This window comes from Wyeomyia smithii, chromosome 3 (assembly GCF_029784165.1).
Source record: "Wyeomyia smithii strain HCP4-BCI-WySm-NY-G18 chromosome 3, ASM2978416v1, whole genome shotgun sequence".
Classification (NCBI taxonomy): domain Eukaryota; kingdom Metazoa; phylum Arthropoda; class Insecta; order Diptera; family Culicidae; genus Wyeomyia; species Wyeomyia smithii.
The window spans coordinates 202909434-202933177 of NC_073696.1; the positions used below are offsets into that span (position 1 = coordinate 202909434).

General features: G+C 40.6%; 1 protein-coding gene across 4 annotated transcripts in view; it reads left to right on the top strand.

The window, feature by feature from the left end:
• LOC129729466 (uncharacterized) overlaps window positions 1–23744 on the top strand; it is a 152491-nt gene that overhangs the window by 93483 nt on the left and 35264 nt on the right. For 3 of the 4 annotated variants that reach the window (XM_055688053.1, XM_055688052.1, XM_055688054.1), the window contains 2 exons: window positions 897–1512; window positions 2899–2943. In XM_055688053.1, coding sequence (XP_055544028.1) covers window positions 1448–1512; window positions 2899–2943 — 110 coding nt within the window. In that variant the 5' untranslated portion in view covers window positions 897–1447. Of the gene's footprint in view, window positions 1–344; window positions 802–896; window positions 1513–2898; window positions 2944–23744 lie in introns of those variants that run through there. The other variant, XM_055688055.1, reaches the window with a different exon arrangement.

Sequence of the window (23744 nt, forward strand, 5' to 3'; positions counted from 1 at the left end):
TGTTTGCTTTGCCTCTAGGCACAAATCAAACCTGATAACGTCGCCAGTCCGTTGGATGAATCACGTCTCGTCAATCTGGCTTTAAATATACTCTCAACTCAACAGAGAACGTTGGCATAATAATCCTATAATAGTAGAAGAGGGTATTATCACTGCTTCCAAACGTACGAAGCAAGCTACAGATAAAACTTTTCCAGTTAGGTCAATCCACACGAATTTCGGTGTATTCCTCTGTGAGACTGGAGAGAAAAAACCGCACTGCTCCGAATGAGACCGTTATGGCTGACGTCTTCACCTCGAAATCTGCGTCAGTTATGAAGAACTCAGCAGGCGGCCATCCGTTATAAGTCGTGTTGATTATAATAATAATGGAACCAACATAAACGTCAGGATCTGTGTTGACACAAGAACATTCGATTAGTGTTGGATCCATTTCATCAGATTGGAAATAATCCAGGGAATCGTATTTGGAAGCCGATTCCGTGCCGGGTGAAATTGCTTGCTATGGCATTCGGATTGCCCCTCAATCGGTTCATTTGACGTAGCAAAGCTGGTGTCGCAACATCGTTTTGATGTCGTCAATTCTGGAGATAGCCATATTACAACGTACGTTAAATCTTTATGTGCGTTATAGGGAAAATGAGATGTGCCAGCTACACTGAAATTTGAGATAAACTAAGACGGGAAGTCTCACTGTAGCAGAGCAACAAAAGGCAGATTGGAAGGGTAGAAAAAAATCTCTTGCATCTCGTATTTTGATCTCTAGAAAATTCCCTCTAAGTTCAAAAAGACTTTGATTAGGTGAGGTTTGAAACCGTTATTTATATGTTTATTGCCTCAGAATTCACCACCAGCGAAATCATTCAATCTAATATAATTCATCTCTCACATTCCAGAGTCCCACCTTCATGGACTGCCAAATATAACAACAATGGCAATTTACTGTCCTCGTTGGAACCGAGCCTATCTCCGAAAAGTGTACTACAGATAAATTAATTGAATTATTCGTGTATGACGGATCAGTTTTGCTTCCATAGAATTCTAAAATTGGGACCATTGAAACGGTCGAATCGAGAGAACCCAGTGCTGGCAAGTGTAAGGGCGCGAAGAGTGTTTCGTCAATACTAAGCACACAAAGGTTTACCGCATGAAAGAGTCCAATCGAGTAGCTGTTGAAGCTGCCTGCGAAGCACAACGGTCAGAGTCGCTGCGAACAAGTGAATTCGTGATAGTGTTATCATTCAAATTGGTTTAACAGCTTAAAGCGAAAGTGCTCGCGTTGCATGTTTTTGGAGCGTCAAATTCTCGAGCGGCCAAAGCATGTCCTATCGCCGTCGGCTTGGATTGTGCGAAATCCGATAGTCTGATAGTTTGCCTGTGCTGTGGGGAAAGAAAGAACAGCCAAAGGTTTTCAGCCCAGCGGTCGTCGGAAGTAACTTGAGAAAGCATGTTGCGGGACAAGGAAGATGATCAGGAGATATGCAAAGCGCCATCACCCACTTTGGAGGAAAGGTACGTACTATAAGGGAGGAACTCCGTTCTATAAAGCTACAACAAGCTTTTCCACTCATATGCGAGACGAAGTTTCTATTTTGCTGCCAGGACCAGCCTACATTGCCTTTGTAAATCGCTGCATGTATTGTTTGATATCCATCACGTTGTGCCACGACAGGAATTGGTTTGCCTCAGGCAAACATTTTTCTACTTCTTCAGCTTTGTTCGATATTCAAGCTTTGTTTCTTAAGCTTGTGTGGAATTTTGGATTCTGTTGCTTGCACTTTAGTTGGAAACATAGTTGTTAGCACGGAGTATGAATCTCAGCACCCAAAAAAAGTACAGTGCTGACAAAATAAATTAACAAATCTTTAACAGGAAAACAAATTAAAATTCATAAGAGAGCTCACAACCAGAATCTCGAAAAAAAAATTTTTTTTTTTGAGCAACTCGCTTGGAATTGGAAGTGAAAAATTAAACTAGGGAGCGAATGTATGAAGATGTGAAGTCGGATTTATTTACAATCTAATAAAAAATAAATGTGCCATCAGGATGCTAAATAATCACCTTTAGAAATTTTGAACTAAGATCGGACAAATATTTCGAAAAATCATCAAAGTACACCTTTTAATCATATTAGAGCACTAAATACTTAAAAGTTGATAACAAAACATTACATTACACTAAACTTGGGATGAAGAGAGTTCTATCACTCGGGTACTTGAAAATGAAATAACGTTAAGCAGAAATGTTGGTTATCTAGGAATGAGTAATCTTAAATACTTAAATATTGAGCGATTCACTACATCGCATTTTACTGAAATATTTCGGATTATTACAACAGTCAGAACCTTAGGAAAATGTGTTCGCATTAGCACACCTTGCAAAACTTACTGATCAACGAAACGCGAACAACTTTCTACCCCCGTACAACAATCAAAAAAGTTTATAATACTCTCGTGCTGCTGTCTGATAATGTTTCACAGACGGAGCAGACGGTGCAAATGCACCGCAACAATGTAATACATAAACAACCAAAGCTTCCCACGTCAACCGGTACTCTTATACCACTAGTAACTCATCACACCTAACTTTTGTATTGTTCTGTCTGGGGAGCACTATTCCACTCCAGACGCTACACAAACAGGGCGCAACGGAAAACAAGGCACAGTTCATTTGTATTGCGTTTATGGAAGTAATCTTTCTTGCAAAAAGAATAGTTTGCTGCTGTTGGGGTTCCGGTTGGGTACAAAACTTTCTGCGGTTTGCTTCTCTTCGTAGTTTGCCAATTAAATTTTGGGCTCCCTGACAGCGGTGTTCTGTTGTTTTTATTACTGCGCGCTTCCTTTGAGATTGTTTTCACTGTTTGCTAATGAATGTATGCTTTGATGTGTTTATTTTCAGAAATTATTCGAGAGATTCCGATCTGGATCCGCTCGGATCACAAAGGTAAGAGGGCTCTGAATTTACAGTATCTAATTGTTTGTTACGACAGTGTTTTTACATTCAGTTATTGAAATGTTAGAATCGTATTTATTTCTTATTTGTTCGCCAATGTATCAAAAATTCAAAAAAAAACAGAACCTACGTAAAAAATCGGTGGTACATGTTAATTGATTATCAAAAAAAATACTAATTCTTCTATAAAGAAATATTTTTAATAGAACGTCTACTCTACAAGACCATTTAAATGCTAACTAAGGGTGTCACTTTTTTATACCGATTTGATAACTGCTGTGTTAAACGATTCAGCCTTCGTTCTACTTTCAAAAGTGACAATAGTGGATCTCTCTGATTTACGGAAGTCCGGTTCCGAAATAACTAAATTATGTAAATTAGCAATTGGCAAAATGTCATATCAACGCTAAACTCGTCACAAAACATTTTTAAAGACCAGTAAGCAAAAATGAAAGGTTTGAAAAGATTCCAAATTTGGATTGCAATCAAAAATAAATTTTAATGCCTGTTTTGGTCATGATATTCCTTTGTTCGCCATACGGACGAAAATGTGATGGGAAATTTAATTATGTTGTCGTACCTTCTAACTTTTACTTAGTCATCTGCTTTGTAGTTGACTGAGATGAAAAACCAAAACTAAAAATTATCCCAAACTAGGAAAGAGTTATTGGAATTAAACTGAGCTTTGATTTGTAGATAAACTCTTTTTTTTAATTATAGAAATGATAGTGTATTGAATTTACTTCAGAAAACCCAAGCGAATTGTCCTTTTGCAGCTTTTTGCAGCTTTGATTTTATTGTTTGTCAGAATGGTTACTTATTAGACTATAACTTGTTCCTAATTCTCAAAATCAGGTCACAATATCAGATCCCACAAGGGGACTGCCATTTTTGATATAGCTTTAAGCCTATAACGAAACTTCATATTCGATATAGGCTTAAAGCTGCTGTTACCGCTACCGTTGGAAACTGTTGCCTTCCATACCATTTTAGTCAGCTTACGATCCTAGCTCCTATCGGGTTACATCTCTCTAAACTTTGTCGTGTCCCAGCTGGGCCCACGAGGGAGTTGAAAGAGTTGATGCTGGATAGAATAAAATACTGCAACAGGATTTCAGATCGCAAAAGTCCAAGCATTTATGAGCCTATATTTGTGTTTCTAAAAGGTCGATTTGCTAATAAAGTTTATCAACGACACTTTATTTATGTTACATTCAGAGAAGGGTAATAAAACTTGAATAAAGCTTTTGATCCAATGGGCCAATTGGAGCAGGCTTGTACCTACGGAAAACACATTACGAATATTTCCAATCATTAGCGCATACACGAAAACTGACAATCAATTTTTTATACGACTATTTCTCCTGCCTAAATTTATCTCCAATCAGCAGCAAGGGAGCAAGTTATATCGCCATAATTCCGAGCATGAAAACGGAAAATAACACTGTTTTCCGCATCGGGCTCATTTCATCCTAACGCACACCGTGTGATGCCCTGCTCTCTCACGGACTGTGTGGATGTTGACTTAACAGACATCATGAATTTATTTTGCCTCGTTCGTTCACGGACTAGTTCAAATGCAACTTATGTAAACTTTCAGAAACATACTAGACAAGCTAAACTCTTATTTAGTTTGCTAATCAGTAGATTAAACTGCTGATTGCTAAACAAATTAATACGCAAATATACCCTCGTAGCCTTCATGGTACACTGTTTTCTACTGTCGTTTATCATTCACTATGTATTAGTACGAGGTTTTCTGATGCCATTAGTAAGATGTGTAGATAGCATTTTGGGATGAGGCATGTGTTTTGCTAAAACCTCAATCTGTCTATGTAGAACCTTTGCTTCTAATTTTCAATAGTAAAGAACATCGTATGTCCTTCTCGTTTTGTGAAGTTAGGACAAATGTGCTTCAATATTATCTCTTTTTGTCTGTGTAACAACTGCACCGAACATATGTACTTATACATGTACTCCTAACGGATTCTACTAGATACATTTGAACACACGAAGGCTTTTATGGCATTATCGTATTATTATTTATCGCTGCTCTGCATACCGCTATGAGGTCGACTGACCGACCTGTCGATGATGCGAATGTGCTAGCAATTTGTATCAAATATCGATAATATGCCATTAGGCAGGCGTCACGTGCAAATTCTATATATAGCGAGTGCTCGTATGAACGCAGTCAGGGCATGGGAAATTCGATGCTAATGATAATTTATCAATTAGTATTTCTGACGGAGTACAAAATCACTGCGAACATAAAATAACTGAGCCTGCTTCGAAACAGATGTCTTCTTTCACGACTTGTATCAAGCAGCTGCAGAAAGGCTCAAATTAATCTTTATATAATTGAAATTGTATGTTGATAATTGCATGACCAATACTTACTTTACTTTACTTTACTTTACTTTACTTTTACGGCGACAGACCGATTATCGATCCAATGCCAAATCCAGAATACGTCGCCATGTCACTCGGTCTTGTGCTGCTATCCGCTAATCTTCCCTAACACCTATTTCGCGGGCATCCTCGTCGACAGTAAACATCCAACGAGTGCGGGGCCTACCTCAAGTTCGGCGGCCTCTATCGGGATTTCTGCTAAGTATAGTCTTCGCTGGTCGTTCTTCTGGCACTCTAGCTTCATGCCCAGCCCACTGCAACCTGCCGTGTTTTATCCGCTCAACTATATCCGCCGATTTGTACACCTGGTACACCTTATGGTTCATGCGTCTGCGCCAAACACCATTTTCTAGTTTGCTGCTAAGGATTGAACGCAGGATCCTACGCTCAAAAACAAACATCAAGAGCTCGCCGATCGGCCTCTTTCAACGTCCATGCTTCATGGCCGTAGAGGGCCACGGAAAGAATTAGTGTTTTGTAGAGTGCAAGTTTAGTACGGGCTTGCAGACTACGGGACCTTACCTGGTTACGCAATCCGTAGAAGACCCTGTTTGCAGCTGCTATCCGCCTTTTTATCTCACGGCTATCCTCGTTGTCACATGTCACTAATGTACCCAGGTACATAAATTCGTCGACTACTTCAAAAGTTTCCCCATCTAACACCACCTCAGCACCAACATCCGTCGGACTACCACGCTCTCTACCAGCCACCATGTATGCCGTTTTGTCAGAGTTAATGATGAGCCCTACTCTCGCATTTTCCCCTCCTGAGAGGTCCGAAGGCCTCTTCCACAGCTCTACGGTTGATACCAATGATGTCGATATCGTCCGCAAAATTTAGAAGCATGATAGAGATTTCGTAAGGACGGTGCCGCTTCTTTGCACGCCGGTCCTCCGTATAGCACCATTTAATGCGATGTTTAACAATAAGTTCGACAGCCCGTCTCCCTACTTCAAACCATCTAACGTCACGAAGGAGTCCGATATCTTACTGGCTATTCTAACGCATGATGTAGAGCCTTCAAGGGTGGCACGTATCAGCCTAACCGGTTTTGTTGGGAAATCAAGTTCGAGCATAATTCGCCATAATTCATTTTTCTTTACTGTCTCGAACGCTGCCTTGAAGTCAATGAACAGATGGTGCGTCTGCAGGTTGGATTCTCGAAATTCATCGAGAATCTGATGCAGGGTGAACATTTGGTCCGTAGTGGAGCGTCCCCCTCGAAAACTACATTTGGTTTGGTTCTCTAAACGTCTGAAAAGTGTCGACCATCAATCAGAACATGGTCGATCTGGGAGCAGGCCTCCCCATTTGGGTGTCTCCAGGTGTGCTTACGTATATTCCGGCGTGCAAAATGGTGCGACAGTTAGCCATACCTCTGGCTGCAGCGAAATTGACAGGCCTCAGGCTGTTGTCGTTTGTAGTAGGCTTTCTGTACCAATCACGGGGCGGAAGAAGTTCTCCTGCCCGACCTGCGTGTTTGCATCCCCGATGACGATTTTGATGTCATGTCCTGAGCACTTATTATACGTTTTTTTTTCAGGAGCTCATAGAACTCCTTCTTCTCTTCATCGGGCTTATCGTTGGTCAGTGCGTACACATTTATCAGGCTGTAGTTGAAAAATTTGCCCTTAATTCTCAACACGCATATACGGTCACTGATCGGCCTCCATCTAATGAGACGATTCATCTGTTACCCTATGGGCACGAAACTGACTTCCCTTTCTGTTTTTACGCCGCCATTTTAGTAGATGTGGTACATTAATGAAGTGCCCGTAATAGAATCTACTGCCCGGAATTCGCGTTCTCCCGTGTACGGCCACCTCACCTCCTGTTTGGCAGCAACCTCCACATTCACCTTCTGCAGCTCTCTAGCCAGGATACCTGCACGTGCCGGTTCGAGCAGAGTCCTTACATCACAAGTACCGAGTTTCCAATATTCGTTGTTCTTTTTCCTAGGACCATGCGGACTATTCCGTTTCGTATTTATATCTGGATTGTTCGTATTATTTAACCTTTACTATGCTGCCTTACTAGGGCTGCGATACCTAGTCTCGCGACGGGGCTGCCGTCTTAGATATAGCTGGCGAGGCACCGCATTTCGTAATTCAGCCGTCCGCTCCGTGTCAGATGTGTTGTACGCCGCCCCTAACATGGGGATACAGCCGCGTGCGATCCTCCTTCCCAGTCAGCATAGTTTCCACCGGGGTTGGTTACCTGATCTCCGCTAAGGTTACTCGTATCCCGGTCGGCACCTGGGATAGGAGTTGCTAAACAGAGGTGAATGGCCACAATGGGGTCTCAAATGACACGTGCCCAGCCGTTTACCGCCCCAACTTGACCAATATGTATATACAATATGTATATACAATAGTGGGCATCGTCCCGCCAAATTGCCATTTCGCTAAATAATGACGCCAACTATCAATTTGTGAACTGGCGATTTTGCTTATATTTAAATTTGTTAGCGAAACTTTAAGCGCTGCTTAAGTGAAACGTAGAAGAAAATATTTACAAAAATAGTTGGCTACAGTTTACACATGTTCTTCAGCTTTCAGCCAATTTCAATGAGACACCGTTAAATTCTCTTTATACAGTCCGTAATTCCTCTCTTTGCCAAATTTGTACATGCCCTGTTTTATATCAAAAGGTGATATTCGAAACGAACGTTAATGATATTTATCATCACTTTTTATTCCGATGTAAACGCAACGTAAATTCCAACGTAAATATTCCAACCTGTAGTTATCATGGACTTTTTTTTTTTTTTTTTATTCTCGCTTATTTTCCGTCGGTCTAGTTCCGCCACTGTTGTGGCCAATCACCGACGCCCAGGGAGGCGACTCCACACCCAGGACCCTAACTCACGACCCGTTTATTAACGGACCGGCGCCAACGGCTTTACTTCCTCATGCGATGGAAGGCGTGATCCCAGAGATTTTTCGCCTCAGAAAATCTCCCGGTGTCGGCTAGGATTGAATCTAGACCAGTTGGGTTGGTTGTGAGTGGATCACGCCACCTCACAACCATCGACACCTATGTCGGCGGTGGGATTCGAACCCAGGCGTCGAGCGTGGTTGGCGGAGACGTTACCAACCACACTAGGCCCCCGCTCTAGTTATCATGGACTGTCGAAAACATTCTAGAACAATCAACAGTAATCCAACAAATTCATAGTGAATAATTGATAAATTTTCGCCACCAATTCCTAAATTTATTGAGTGTGCCAGTGTTGAGAAAATCCTGTTGGTTCGTAACCTTGTAGAAGACAAAATATTTCAACGTCTTTAAATTTTGGAAATTTTCAAATATTTGTAATTGTTGTCTCAACTTTAAGTTCTTTATAATATTTCGAAACGAAAAAATATAGCAGAGAATACGCAATTTTCTGATTCAGCATTTTCTAAAACATTTGCGATTGTTAGAAAAGCTCAAAATAGTTGCCCCAGAAAAAATATAGCTTTTTGAACATTCCTGTGAAATTTGGTGCCTCTAGCCAGCGTAAAAATGCGTCAACTTACGTCAAAGTGTCGCATAGTAATTGTGGCTGGCTAGGAGAACTAAAACTCACAGAAATGGTTAAAAGGTTTAATCTTTCATTTTTTTCCAGTTTGAGCTTTGGGGGTTGACCAGTGTAATCATTTTCTATCTCCGCTCAAATCCTTAGGCTTTTTATACTGACATATATTTGTAATATTTTTATTTGAATAAAAAATATGCTTTTGTGGATCAAACTAAAATAAAAACAATTTTTATTTATTTTATTTTCATTTCATTTATTTATTTTGAAGTAGAATATTTCTCTCAGGAAGTTCGACTACAAAGGGATGTGAAATAAAAATCTAAAACCGAAAAAAATGAAAAATATGTCCAATTTCAAATGCTAATGAATCGGTTAGTACTCGATGATTTCCTTCCTTCTTGCAGCAATAGATCCGAAAATCTTCTCAAATGAAGATAATTGTAGTTTTATTATTCAAACTATTGTACTATTGAAAATAGTCAAGCCTTGTCACAACGAAATATTCGACCTCTGATTGGTCGATATATGATTGCTTCCCAAGCACGGTCGACAGAATCATATACCTTGCATTTTAAAATATGCTATTTGGCCTATATAAGAGCCTGTTTCAGCCGAAGCCGCTCATAATAGTTCTAGACAGCGACAACAGCAGTCCTCCCTTAGCAGCAGCATGTGGCATGACTACGGAGAGTGTAGCAGTTGCAGCGGGTATCAGCTTCGATAGCAGCTGATGCAGTGAGGCACTTTAGTGAAATGCAGTCTCTGTGCGATAGCGGGCACTAGTAAATGCATTCAATGATAAGTTGACTCATTTTGACAACACGTGAGCCGTTTAGTTTTGAATGTCAAATTAGCTTTTCACTGTTTATTTTATCACAAGGAATACTTTATTCGCATTGTCAGTGATAACGCAAAGATGTGATCGGCATATCATCCGATATTAAATTGAACAACAAATTTTCAGGATGAAATAAAAGCCTGATTGAAGAGTTACTATTTTCTCTTAACGTAATTTACATTTTTCAACTTGTCAAAGTTAAAAATTTTACTATATTAATTTATTGAAAAAAAAAAGTTTTTCGCATAACTAAAATTTAAAAAATTGCCAAGCTCCAATCATGATAAGCAACTTACTATATTATTGAAAATGGTCAATTCTTGTTGAAGTACAAAGTTCGATTGATCTGATTAGTCAACATTTATTTACCAGAAAAAATGACTGACACGCAAGCATCCGGGTTATCTTTCTTATAAAAGTATTCTACTTCAACCTTGCGGTCATGGCTTTGCACACAACCCTTCTGTGATTTTTTTTATTTTAAAGTAAGAGATTTTGTTTATTGTTTATTGTTTATTGTACAGGAAAATATAGGCTATAAGCCCGTTATCTACACTTAAGATTAAAATACAATAAATTCAAAAACAACAATACAAACAATTAACAGTCACGAAGTTGTCCTCTTAAAAATAAACTTAATCTATTTTTTAAAACTGTTGGAGATATGTCGATATTATTAATGTGCTGTAATTCATTAAAAGATCTCATAAAACGGCATGTAGGTTCGTGTTGTGAATAATTCTGAGCTCGTTGCGGAGGGTGGAACACTCTTGGATTTCTTAGCGTAACTGGGCTGCTATTCAGGTGTATTCGAGCTGAGAGACTACGACTATCGGCCCGTCCCGCTAATATATTGGTGAAAAACACTATATCAGCAATCCTATGTCGGCAATGTACTGTGTCAATATTGACTAATGCGCACAATTCTTGATAGGGAGGTAATTGATCTCCATTGCATCTGAGGTTCCGTAGAGCAAAACACACAAACTTTTTTTGAATTCCTTCAACTCTCTGTATATGTGTTACATATTGGGGGCGCCAAACGACGCTCGCAAAGTCCAGCTTGCTTCGCACTAACGATTTGTAAATGGCTAATATGGAATGAGGGTCTTTAAGATCACGCCCGTACCGTCTCACGAGCGAAAATAATCTTAAGCTGTCTGTGACTACATTATCAATATGGTTAGTAAACGAAAGCGATCGGTCAAATATAACGCCTAGTTATACGTGTTAGTTCAGTTCCATTGAAATGGTACCTAAACATGAGCGGAGATATTTTACGAGAAAATGTCATGACTGAACATTTGAACATTTTGTTGACATTTAAGCCACTATCCGAGCAGAATTGTCCGAAACTTTGCATGTCCAGTTGTAATTTGAGACAGTCACTGCTTGTTTTGATAGGCAAGAAAATTTTTATATCATCAGCATAAATCAGGATTATGGCATTAGTCAAGTAGTCTGGAAGTTTATTCATCACGAGTACAAATAACAGCGGTCCCAAGTGGCTTTCCTGAGGAATACTGTCCGTTTTAACCGCGTCGAATGCCTTGCTCATATCTGTATAAATACAATCGACTTGAAATCCTCTAGATATGTAATCGGTTACCAGTGAAGTAAACTCGCAAAGATTTGTGGTGACGGATTTCTTTTTTAGAAACCCGTGTTGCACGGGAGAAATGCGATCAGCGACTACCTCATAGAGAGTGTCGTACACTAGCCGTTCGAAGAGCTTAGGCATAGCGGATTGGATGGTTATACCACGATAGTTCTCGACATCTGATCGAGATCCTTTTTTATGAACAGGTGTGACGTGTGAAATTTTCCAGATCGAGGGAAAGTAACCGGATGCCAGTGACGCGTTAAACAAACAGGTGAGAGGGACCAAAAGCTCGCATTGGAACTGTTTCAGAAGGCTATTGGCGAGAGTGTCAGGGCCAGGCGACGAGTTTGAATCAAGTTTGTGGATTCCATTTTTGACATCAATTTCAGATAGTTGGAATACCTTCGAGCCATTGTCGGAGGGAGGTATACGTACGTTTGAAGGCTGCTCTGCAAAGACACTTTTAAAATGTTCAGCGAAAAGGCTAGTCGACGACTGAGTATCTTCAGTGGTTGCGCCTCTGTACCTCATTTTTTCTGGGATACCCGAATGTTTCCTTCGACTATTCACGAAGTTCCAAAATGCTTTGGGGTCAGTTTTTACATCTCGCTGTATTTCATTTAGGTAAACCTGATATTCTTCCCTGTGTGCAGCTTTGAACATGCGTAGCAGTTGTTTATAGTGTGTTACATTTTCGTTTGATCTCGTACGACGCATTCGCTTCAGAGCAGTTTTTTTCATCTTCATTAGTTCTATCAGCGCAGGAGAAAACCATTCGGGGTATTTATGGCTATGCTTAGCACGTTTCATAACTACAGGAGTATGACAAGAAAAAATATGGAACAATGTGAAATAAAACAGTAAGGTATTGAAATCCACCCAGTTATTAACTTTCGTGATATCGCCAACGTCAACTTCGAAGACTCCAACTGATCGAAGGAAATCAACCATTACTACCGCCTGCCTTTCGTATTCTTCGATGTTATCAACGAATAGTGCTTCCGATATAAAAACATTATTCCAATCAACATTGCTCACGTTTTCTCGGTTTGCGAGTTGATTCGGTTTGGCAAGTAAAAGGGATTATTAGAGTCAAAATGTATCTGATTCCAATTTAAATTTGGCAGGTTCAAATCACCGAGTACGACGACGTCATCATTTGGGCCAATACATTCAATTACTGATTCGACGAACGAGCAGAAAGAGCGATAACGATCAGCACTAGAGGTAGGTGGAATATAACCGCAGCACAAGTAGAGTGAGCCGGTGGCTGTTCATAATCTAACACAAAGCGCTTCATTGTTTTTAGCCACTGCGTGTTCTGTGCTGGCAACGTGATTGTGGACAGCAATCAAGACCCCACCGCCGGATTTTTTTTTCACTATTATAAATATTTCTATCGCAGCGATATACGTTAAAGTGCGGAGGAAAAAGCGACTTATTTGTTACATTTGAGTCCAAGTAAGTTTCCGTAAAAGCGAAAACATCTATATCGAGTTCTAATGCAGCCATATAGACTATTTGCTGGCACTCGCTTCCTTTTATGCTGTTCATATTTTGGTAATACACATCTAATATTCGTTTCTTTTTTACAGGTTTTGGAGCATTTAACAAAACTGTAGAAGTCAATGAGCGTGAATTCAAAGTGGGTCAGGTATGTTTTTAGAATAATCATTCGTAACAATATTACATGAGTGATGTACTTTTTCAGATGGATGGTTATTACTGTGTGCTGGTAAGTGGTGTAAGGAAATTGTCAGGATTGGACTCGACATCTCTACATTCGGCTCGAAATGGCATCGACACAGGTTCATTCACAAATTCACGAAAATAAATACCTTTTTGCCAGCTCGAGGGCTGCATCGCCTTTTCTTTGTATTGAAGATCAATTCCCACTTTGAACGAGACAAATGTCATCCGATTTAGATCGGCGTCTCTGCGTACCAATTTGAAAACATCTATAGGGCCCTCGACTTTTAAATTCTGCTGAACTAACTTAGAAATTTCGTCCACAGTGGCTTGTGGCGAGAATCTAGATAGAAACAGCCAAAATTTTTTTGCTCGAGGGACAATGGGTATAACCGGGACCGACAAGCCGTGCGCTGGCTCTTTATCTCCGCAAAGCATTCTAGGAACATTATGCTCATCGTGTGGTGGATCCACCAAAATACGGGGTCGTTTCGGTGGCCGTTCCTCGGTTCTCAAAATTGATTTGGTAGTTGAAGGTGTTTTGAAGGTGAATTTTTCGTGTTATTCTACTTATCATGTTCGCATTGCTTTTAATTTCACTCTTAAATTCTTCAAACATTTGATTTTGTTGATTCAACACAGCATGAAGTGCATCATTAGCATTACTCAGAGCATCACGAAAAGTGACATTGCTCATAAGCTTTCGGCAAGCCTGACACATCCAAAAAATCGCGGCACTAGACTTTACCTCTGCCCATATTGCGGGGTTGAGCCTCGAACATCCGACGTGAAAAATAGATTTGCAGAAGCCTTGACAGGTAACCATATCAGCGTCGGTCGGGATCGCACTAGCACAAGCATTGCAAAGATGCTCCATTGTATAATTCACTTTTACACAATTTTAATCAGATTTGCGGTTGAACTTTCACTATTCGTGATCGTAGACACTATCAAACAAGATTTAGCACTACTCAAAACTTACGTAAGTATTATTTTATCACTACAAATTTCGAAAAAACTGCGGAGATCGTTTCACTATACGTGTTTGTTTGTAAACAACAACATAACATGTTTTGAACATCACTTTGAAAGAGGCATTCATCAACTTGTGCATATAATCCCCGTTGATTGTTATTGTTGGATCGCATGTCATAAAATTGTTTTGAAAATATTTTCCGTGTTAGCAATCTGACTTTCAACGTTCTAAACTAATCATCAATTTGAAGCCCTAACCTAACTATAGATAAAAACTTTGATAGATACCGAACATCAATGATGAACGCAATAGCTAAGTGAGAAGGTGCGACCAGTGTTGCGAAATTTCGACACTGCAAAATGAAAAGGATACAACAGCAGTTTCACTTTCACTCACTTCAAACTGATATTGAGTGTCCCGAGTCAATTATCAATGAAAACCATGTCAGTGACATAGATGATATGTCTTAATTAATATCGAAATTATTTGATCTGAGTCAATCCATTGCATGAAGTCAATGAAGTAGGTAGGTATCTTCATCCTCCACCGCATAAACATCGCATAAAAATGCCAGTCAGCATTATCACTGTCAACTAATTGGAGCTGAAAGTAATTATCACTGTCAGCTCGTTCGTGTTGAATTTGATATTCGCAGTTTTCAGTTTCAACTAAGAATCTATCACTGACAGTGAAAATTTGCAACACTGGGTGCGACGCGATCATTGGAGCGTTCACCATATCTCGGCAGTAAAGGAAATGCTTCGCCAAACCCAGAGTTTGTTCACCAAGATAGTGCAACTCGAAACAGTGTTTGTTCTACATGTTGGGGGCGGCTGATCAACTTCCTGGTGCCAGCGTGGGACTCTAAACAGTACTGTCACGGTGGTCCTCCGGCGAGACAGGGGGTTGGTGCAGGCCTTACAAACCATCCGTAAAACAATCAGTACAGGAGCAAATTATGTCAATACAAACCGAAACTATCGACATATAACTAGGCAACGAAAACGGACTAACGATTGGAAACTCGAATCATGAAACAGCAAGTCTCCTAATTTTTTTAGAAGTATCCGCATTCTTTCCGATTTATTAAGGATCCGCAAGTTCGACATTGTAGTGCTGCAGGAAGTATGCTGGAAGGGAGTATCAGTACATACGTACAGACATGGTTACATCATCTACCAAGGCTACGGCAGTAGCGGTAGAACGATAGAAGCAGATCGCAACGCTCAGAGGTTGGCCAAGAGGAGAAATTCAGATCGGGTATTAGAAAGTTCAGCGCACACCGGCTAACGAACAAAAACGGCCTTCGACTCATTGACTTCGCCGCCACCAACAACATGGCCATCCGTAGTATTTACTTCCAGCATAGCCTCCCCGAAGTTGCTACTGCTACTGAGTACGCGCCAAGCCTTGAGGCAGCATTGCCGGATGAGGGAGAGCTTACCAAAGCCCCTCTGGAGGACCGCAGGAGTACTGTGGAAGCAGACATTAACAACGCAGCGGAAGGTGCTGTTGGATTAGTCGAGAGGAATCGACGTAACGGCTGGTTCGACGAAGAGTGTCAAAGACGCGAGGTATGCAGCGCGGGCATTGGTACTGCAGCAAAGGACCCGTCATAACGTGAGTGAATAGAAAGAAAAACGAATACAGCAAACCCGTCTTTTTCGGGCCAAAACAGCGCCTGGAAGTGAGAGGAAATGGAGCACCTGTATCGTTCTCAAAAAACACGTAGATTCCACAAGAAACTAAACGCATTCAACGCAGGCTTTGTGTCACGAGCTGAATTGTGTCGGGATAAAGATGGAGGAATCTTCACGGATGAACGTGATGTGATGTGAACAACTGAATAGCGCACAGGCAGAGGACCAAGACGGTAGGAGGAACGACTTCATCAGTACAGCGGAAGAGAGAATATAACGAACACCCCCCCCTCCCCCCACGATAAGTGAAGTTAAGGATGCTATCAAGCAGCTCAAGAAAAACAAATCAGCTAGAAAGGACGGCATCGCAGCGGAGCTTATCAAGCTGAGCACGGATAGGTTGGCTTCTTGTCTGCATCAACTGATAGTCAGGATCTGGGATATAGAACAGCTACCGGAGCAATGGAAGGAGGAAATAATATGCCCAATATACAAGAAGGGTGACAAGTTGGAATGTGAGAACTACCGAGAGATCATAAAAAAAATACGCAAGAGACTTCCACAAGTCGACGGTTTTTCCTGTGTCCTGCTCAGAGCCTGACAAAGTCATTTTCAATTGACAATTATCAGGTTATAGTGACGCTTTGACCCATCGCTTTCAATTGAAAAGCTTTTGTATCATTTTCGAGCACTTCGTGAGTCACATGTCACATGACCCAGTCGAAAGCTCTTGCTGTGATTCTGACAACTGAAGGGCTTGAAATTGGTTTGTATCAATTGAATTTTTTCAATTGAAAGCGGAGATTTTTTCAATTGAAGGCGGAGATTATCACCATCACTCTCACATGACGATTCTCAATTGAAAATGACAATGAGCGCTGACAGTGACAGAAGGCTTCCATACAGTACTTCACGCCTATAAAGCAAGCAAGGCCTTGGTGCTACATTCCGATTCGGAATGCGAACTTCTGTTTATTATACACAGACTTCGCATCCAACTGTTTAGTGTACAGGACAATTTCGGGGCTAGCGCTACGATCCTACTGACACTAACAGTCTCTCTCGAGCCGAGACTCGAACCTACGACGACTGGCTTGTTAGGCCAGCATCGTACCTCGAGACCAGCTGGGACTTCACGCATATATATGGAGAAAACATTGTTCGGAACTTGCGTAACGTATTTATTGGATGCCATTGCCGGTTTTTATCATACGGGGCACGATCTTCAATAAATCGCTGATGACGTGGATCTTATCGGAAGGACGTTCCAGGCGGTTTTTGAACAGTACACCATGATGAAACGTGAAGCAAAAAGGTTGGATTAAAGGTGAATACGTCAAAGACCAAGTATCTGGTAAGGGCATATAGTCGCTGCAACTGGCCCTGTTACCAACGAACTGACAGCGAAGGTTTCAATACGAAAATACAAAAAAGAAGAAGAAGTATCTGCTTGTAGCGGGAACCGAGTGTGATAGAGCTCGCAAAGGCAGTAGCGTAGTAATCGACGGAGATGAGTTCGAGGTGGGTGACGAATTTGAGTACCTCGAATCATTGGTAAAGTCAGACGACAACTGCAGCAGAGCAATCCGGATGGCGTGTGGAGGCAAAGAATAAACTAGGAGCTGTTGCAACTCTAGGGCGAGCCCAGAATGAGCATGAGCATGAGCATGATGAGCATGATTGACCGCCCGCGGTTGCTACTCCGTTATTGCCAGATCAGCTGTAATTACACAGAGAACCAATGGATGATGCTTGGGATTAACATTCATCCTCAATGTGTAAAAACTGGTGACCTTAATCTTTATATTAGGCAATACCAGTGCCGGCCGCATCCGAATGCAGGTCAAAGAAGGAATGTGTATGGGAATATGTTGACGTGATACTCGCTTTATTGGAAGCCGAGAACACCTCTGCACTTCCACGAGAAATCACTGGGATGTTGGAGAAAAGGGTAAGGTTTGCAGCAGGTTTCGTTTTGGTAAACGATGCGCTGAGTTCTAATACCGGGTTCATAATAACAAATATCGCGCGTACGAGTTCATTATATCTTCTACGGAAATCATAACGCGATCCGAACTCATTCCGGTTGATGATGTAACACCGCAAAAATAAAGCGCACGCGAGGATACCGGACCTATAACCTAATCAAGACAGACTCAAATATTCGAAAATATGCTTATGAAGTCATTATGCAACTACCGAAACGTATCTCTCATTGATTTATCTCAGCTGACTACACAATGTTACGAAGCAACCAGATATGCATTAACCAAAAACAAGAAAAAAGTAAATATATAGACCCTCAACACATACTGCAAGCGGTCAGCAAGAGAGCTTCAAAAATGGCCTATTTGCTTGGCCATCGCCGTTAGAATCGAACGAAAAAAAAAGAAAAAGAAAAAAAAGGATGTGTGCGTTGACAAACGAGTCGCGTATAATCCTGATATTAATTGCAAATAATTGCGATATTTTGTGGCGATTAATTACAATGTTTTGTCGCGATTAATTATTTACGATATTTATCGAACGAACGGAACCTACTCTGAATCACTGCGTGCTGGAATAGAACCAACGGGTGGACAGTCTGCGAATAAATGGTTTGGTACACCTCGGAAGTCACAACACACCGAAAATCTATATTTGAGCAAAGCTCACCTGGGCCGAAAACACGTTTACCCCGGAAAGTTATGCGCGACCGCTCTATTCCCTCTTACCGACGCATACGCGCGGAGACACGGTATTTCGCGTTGATTACCACTTACTTCTTGAATAATAAAGCGAAGATACCTACTGAGTATGAAAAACTGGCAAAGTTTCATGCATTCATAGCTAGAAAATTTTTAAAAATGCAAATATGCATATCTAACAAGACCGAGTACTAATTAGATTTAACAAAATGCCAAAATAATCGCAATCAAAATTTATTTGCCATGCTGACCGACAAGATTTCTACTTAATTAAATTTAAAATTGTCTATGTGTTTCAGTATTTACTCAAAAGCTAGAAAAATCATAAAACAAGGGCATAAAACTGCTCAAAATGTTCGTAACAGCGTCTCCGTTCACGTGAGGAAATAATATCAACAATGAAGACTGACGCGCAACTGTTTCGACGCAGTTTCGGCCCAATCGGTAGATTAAAAAAATTCAAAACCGGCTTCCACGAAGCCGCGGTCACAAGCAGGGATGCCACAAACACAGACCAATCTGTGCAAAACAAAATTCCCACACAAGTATATGTACATACAGAACTGCAAACGCGCCCTTCAAAATACAGGCCGATGTTAGGCCGACGCCACACTGCAAAGGACGCGGCGCGAAATGCGTCATTTCTCACGCAAGGAGAAAAAAAATCAACAATGAAAACTGACGCGCGTGAAAACACATCCCGAACTGTTTCGACGCAGTCATCCGAACAGCATCGGCCCCAGTACGCACCGTACCTACTGTAAACGATTGAGTGAGAAAATTCCAAAACCTGCATCTAAAAAACCGCGATACCAATCAGAGATGCCACATATGTAAATTTAAATTTATTTGTGAATTATAAATTTCTCATCCATACAGTTTACAGATTTGTAAAGCCATATAGATTCCTACGATTTTCTACGAAATTTACAAATTTTTATACAGACTTTTATACTGGAAATCTGTAAAACATTTTCGATGTTCAGTATACTGAAATGTAGGATCCCCACAAAAGGAATTGTGAAAAGCAGAAAAAAAACATTGGTTCCCTTTTGCATACAAATCAAACAAAAAAAAACACAGGCAAAACGTCACCAACACTAATACTAATCCTTTAATTCTCGCGTCCTCTCTGAACCATCATGCTGGTGCGAGAACGTGCCGCACGCAAGAGCAACCTGGCACTTACTCACACACACTTATGGCAAGGCAAGGGCTAGCGGGAAACGTGCTCCGCCACCGAAAAAGAAATGCAGCTCTCACAAATTAGCCACAAAATTGCACGAATCTTTCACGGATTTCAACATTGACGTCACTCTCACCGATAATACGAAACCGCCACATTTCGTATTACCTTTTACTCCACCCTTTGCACTTAAAATATAACGATTACGCGACGGGAAGGCTAAATAAAATACGTCGACATTATTGCACTATCCTCAATCGTACACGACAACCCTCGGAACACTTCATCGCGATTCAAATCAAACACTTGGAATTCACACCGAAACAACAGCGGCCTTCATTAAATAAACGTAGACACATCCCTTTTCCGGATAGAAAATATATCTTATAAAAACTTGAAAAAACGATGAAAAATTCCGACGAGAAACATTTTCACGTCCGTTCTTGATCACAGCTTGCTTCGATCTCCGCAACTCTAGGGCGAGCCCAGAATCTAGAAAAACGCTGAAGCTGGAAGGGTACATTAAGCGGGACATGTTGTAGGTAGGCCGGACAGCAATCCAAATGGTGTTCATCTCGAATCCGGCCGGTACAAGACGTAAAGGCGTGCAACGAGCAAGGTGGTTGTACCAAGTGGTGCAAGATCAGTGCTGATAAAAGTCATTTTCCCCAGCAAAAGTCTTTGAAAATTGCAGCCAATCATTTTCGATTTTCACTTCCAATGATCGCAGCACTCTTTCAGATATACTAGATTTTCGTCCTAGTAACGTGCTGCTATACTCAGATGAAATAAATCGCGCGCATCGTTCATGGTTACGGAATAAAATTTAACGACAAATCCAACCAAATGATCTTCACTTCAAAGCGAAAAAAAAAACAAACAGTCCACTCAACCAAAATAAACCTCACCGAAACACCTTTTCACTGACACTGACCGATGCCTTGACAATCTTCGTTAACTGATAAACAGATTTTTTTTTTTTTTTTTATTCTCGCTTATTTTCCGTCGGTCTAGTTCCGCCACTGTTGTGGCCAATCACCGACGCCCAGGGAGGCGACTCAACACCCAGGACCCTAACTCACGACCCGTTTATCAACGGACCGGCGCCAACGGCTTTACTTCCGCATGCGATGGAAGGCGTGATCCCAGAGATTTTTCGCCTCAGAAAATCTCCCGGTGTCGGCTAGGATTGAATCTAGACCAGTTGGGTTGGTTGTGAGTGGATCACGCCACCTCACAACCATCGACACCTATGTCGACGGTGGGATTCGAACCCAGGCGTCGAGCGTGGTTGGCGGAGACGTTACCAACCACTGATAAACTGATTTTGTTGTCTAGCTTTCATCGCATGAAATGTAATGAGGTGTTTTGACAGTTCACTTCCATGCAATAAGCGGGAAAGGAGAACTCTGAAAGGATTGTAAAAAAATAACGTTTATGGATGCTGTTTTTCACTTTCACTCAAAAGTGTCAACAAAAATCAACCCTGTGCAAGATATCGGATGTAGGACGCTCGAGAAACTGAAGACAAACTGCCATCAAAGATGACTAGTACAAGAGACCTGACTCTTGTAGTATGCAGCGAACACGAATATCGCTGCGCGTTAACGAAAGTCAAACTAAATTGGGTACTGGTAATTTGATGATGACGACAAGGTGGCGAAATGTGAAGCAATTTTTTGCAACACCTTGTATGGTGTATTTTTCATTTTTATCTGGCGGATTATGCACGATTAATCAATTTTGCCAACAACCAAAATTTATGCACATTCAAGTCATGAGTTGGCAGCACTAACCGTTGTAAAGGTGTCGTGGGCAAAATGTGTGAAAAAACTGAAACTCTGGTATCTTGTTCTAGTCATCTTTGATGCCATGGCCTGAGTGCAGTGGCGTAACATTGTGACGCGGGTGAAATCTTGAGGGATGCATCATCAGGAAAATAAGTAATCAATGATGTACAATGTATCCGAGCAAATTCCATACTAATTTAAGCATCCAGCTTGATGCCTTAACTATACCAAGAAATTTAGCAAAAGATCGGACACCGATTGGTTAAACTCTGAGAGTTCTAATAATCTCGTTCTGCTAGATTTCATTTCTGGCCTAGTGTGCACTGGTCGACAAAAGCAAAAAAAAAGTTGCCCTCAAGCTCAAATCAGTTGCTCTAAAAAGATTATTGCTTTTAGACCATTCCTGTGAATATTGGTGCCTCTAGTGAAAATAACTTTTTCAGAGACCTAAATGAGTATTCCCATAAGCCAACGTAGAAGCGACAAACCCGGCGAGGAATTACTCTGCCACGCTTTGACGCACTTCCGCATACACTGGTACGCCCTAAAAGGGCAACTATTTTGAGCTTTTCATTTTCATTTTTTTTTTCATCTTTGTCGATCAATGTGATCTTTTTTTTCCAGTTTGAGCTCGAGGGCAAAACCTGTGTTGACCAGTGTTGATTGATGATTCAAAACATTAACTATTCATCAACTGCGGGTAATGGCAGTTTTTGTTTCAATAAATGACATTCCCAATTTCATTTCTTTTTAACTACAAGCACTTTTAGTAGGAACTGTGTTTCAAACAGAAGATTCATTTTCTCAACAATCGTTTTAAATAGTTGTACTTAATGTTATATTATTAATGATACGACTATACTGCCCCTGTCTATATAGTTGACGTATGAGCCAAAATGACCAAAATGCACTTTTTCGTTGCAGATACATACACTACAAATGAAGAGAAAACTATTTTGTTCTGAAACTTTTGAGAAATATTGATAAAAACGTTTTGGCGTGACTGCCAATTGGTTGCAAAACTGGCGTCTCTCCATACAAGGTGCATTTGTCTAAGTTAAAATCGTTTCATTCGGCTAATAATCCATGGGAAGGGGAAAAGGAGAATTGAATTCTTGTATTGTATATTGATATTTTTACAAACACTCAGGCTCAGGAAGGTCTAAAGTGACCGTGTCCTTTCCCCCTAGTAGTGGATATTTGCATTAGATGAAACAATTAAAACGTGTGTGTATACCATGGTGGGTAAAATTAATCGATTTGCCAGAACGTTTTATGGTTCTACAGGGGCCCGAAATAATCTTGAATCTACCGGAAGTGGATGGATAGCTCTTTAGGCAGAAACATGCAAAAAAGGAGGTTTTCTTATACTTATTTTTGGGCAAATTTGATATGTAATGCGCCAATCAGAGACACGAGCAATTCATATCCGGCAGATTTAGCATTGTCTGGTGGCCCAAATTGAACCAAAAAAATCTCTGTCCTGTTACCGTGTCGTGTTGACTTTTCAAGTCAAAAATAGCGCTTGTTATAATATCTTGTGGAAGATAGATGAGTGAGAATAACTTCTTATCCAATGTAAACTTACTTCACGTTGTAAGAACCACAAATGTTAACTCACACAATGTACCCAGTGTCGGTAACTTATATAGGCTGAATGATGGCATCACCAGGTGTTCGCTTCATCACTTTCGCAAATATTGAATCTTGTGGCTGAAATCTGTTGAGCTACTCGCTTATCAAAAAGATCCACGTAAAAAGTATGCTTTATCGGCGTCGATAATTGTTTTGAGCGTGATAAAGGCGAACGTGACGAAAATAGAAATGCTAACGAATCCTCCGCTTTCATTTTATGAATTTTGTCAGCCAATTATTCCGTTTTTTTTTATCTCAGTCACCTTCGCGGGAAAAAATCTTTTCCATGGTACTACTTCTATGCTGTAAAAATACTCCTATTGTAAGCTAAACTGGAATATATAGCTTTTAGCTAAAAAGGAATATATCGAGGGGATTCTAATTCGGGGCTATGCCGCGATTAATATTAATATACTTAGTACTTAGAAGAAAGGAATCTTGTGAGTTTCAAATAATTTAAATTATTTTTGAAAATTCAGAAAACTAAGAATTTATCACGAATCGCGAACATTGTTTTTTTTTTGTTCACACAACATTTATTTGACACAGCACAATACAAAACGCGAACATTGTATCAAGCTGATCAGTTTCATGACGAAATAGTTACGATCTCTCACAAAGTGCATTTTACTTTAAAAAAGCACAGCGAAAGCAACAGCGCAGCTGCGCTACGGTATTGTTCCGTATGTGTAAATAATTGAATCTTCCGTCGGAAATTACATCAGAAAAGCAGCACAGGGCTTATCGATGCTTGTCGCAAACGAACAAATTCACCGGGGAACTGTCTCCGTTTCTTCGCTATTTTATCCCTA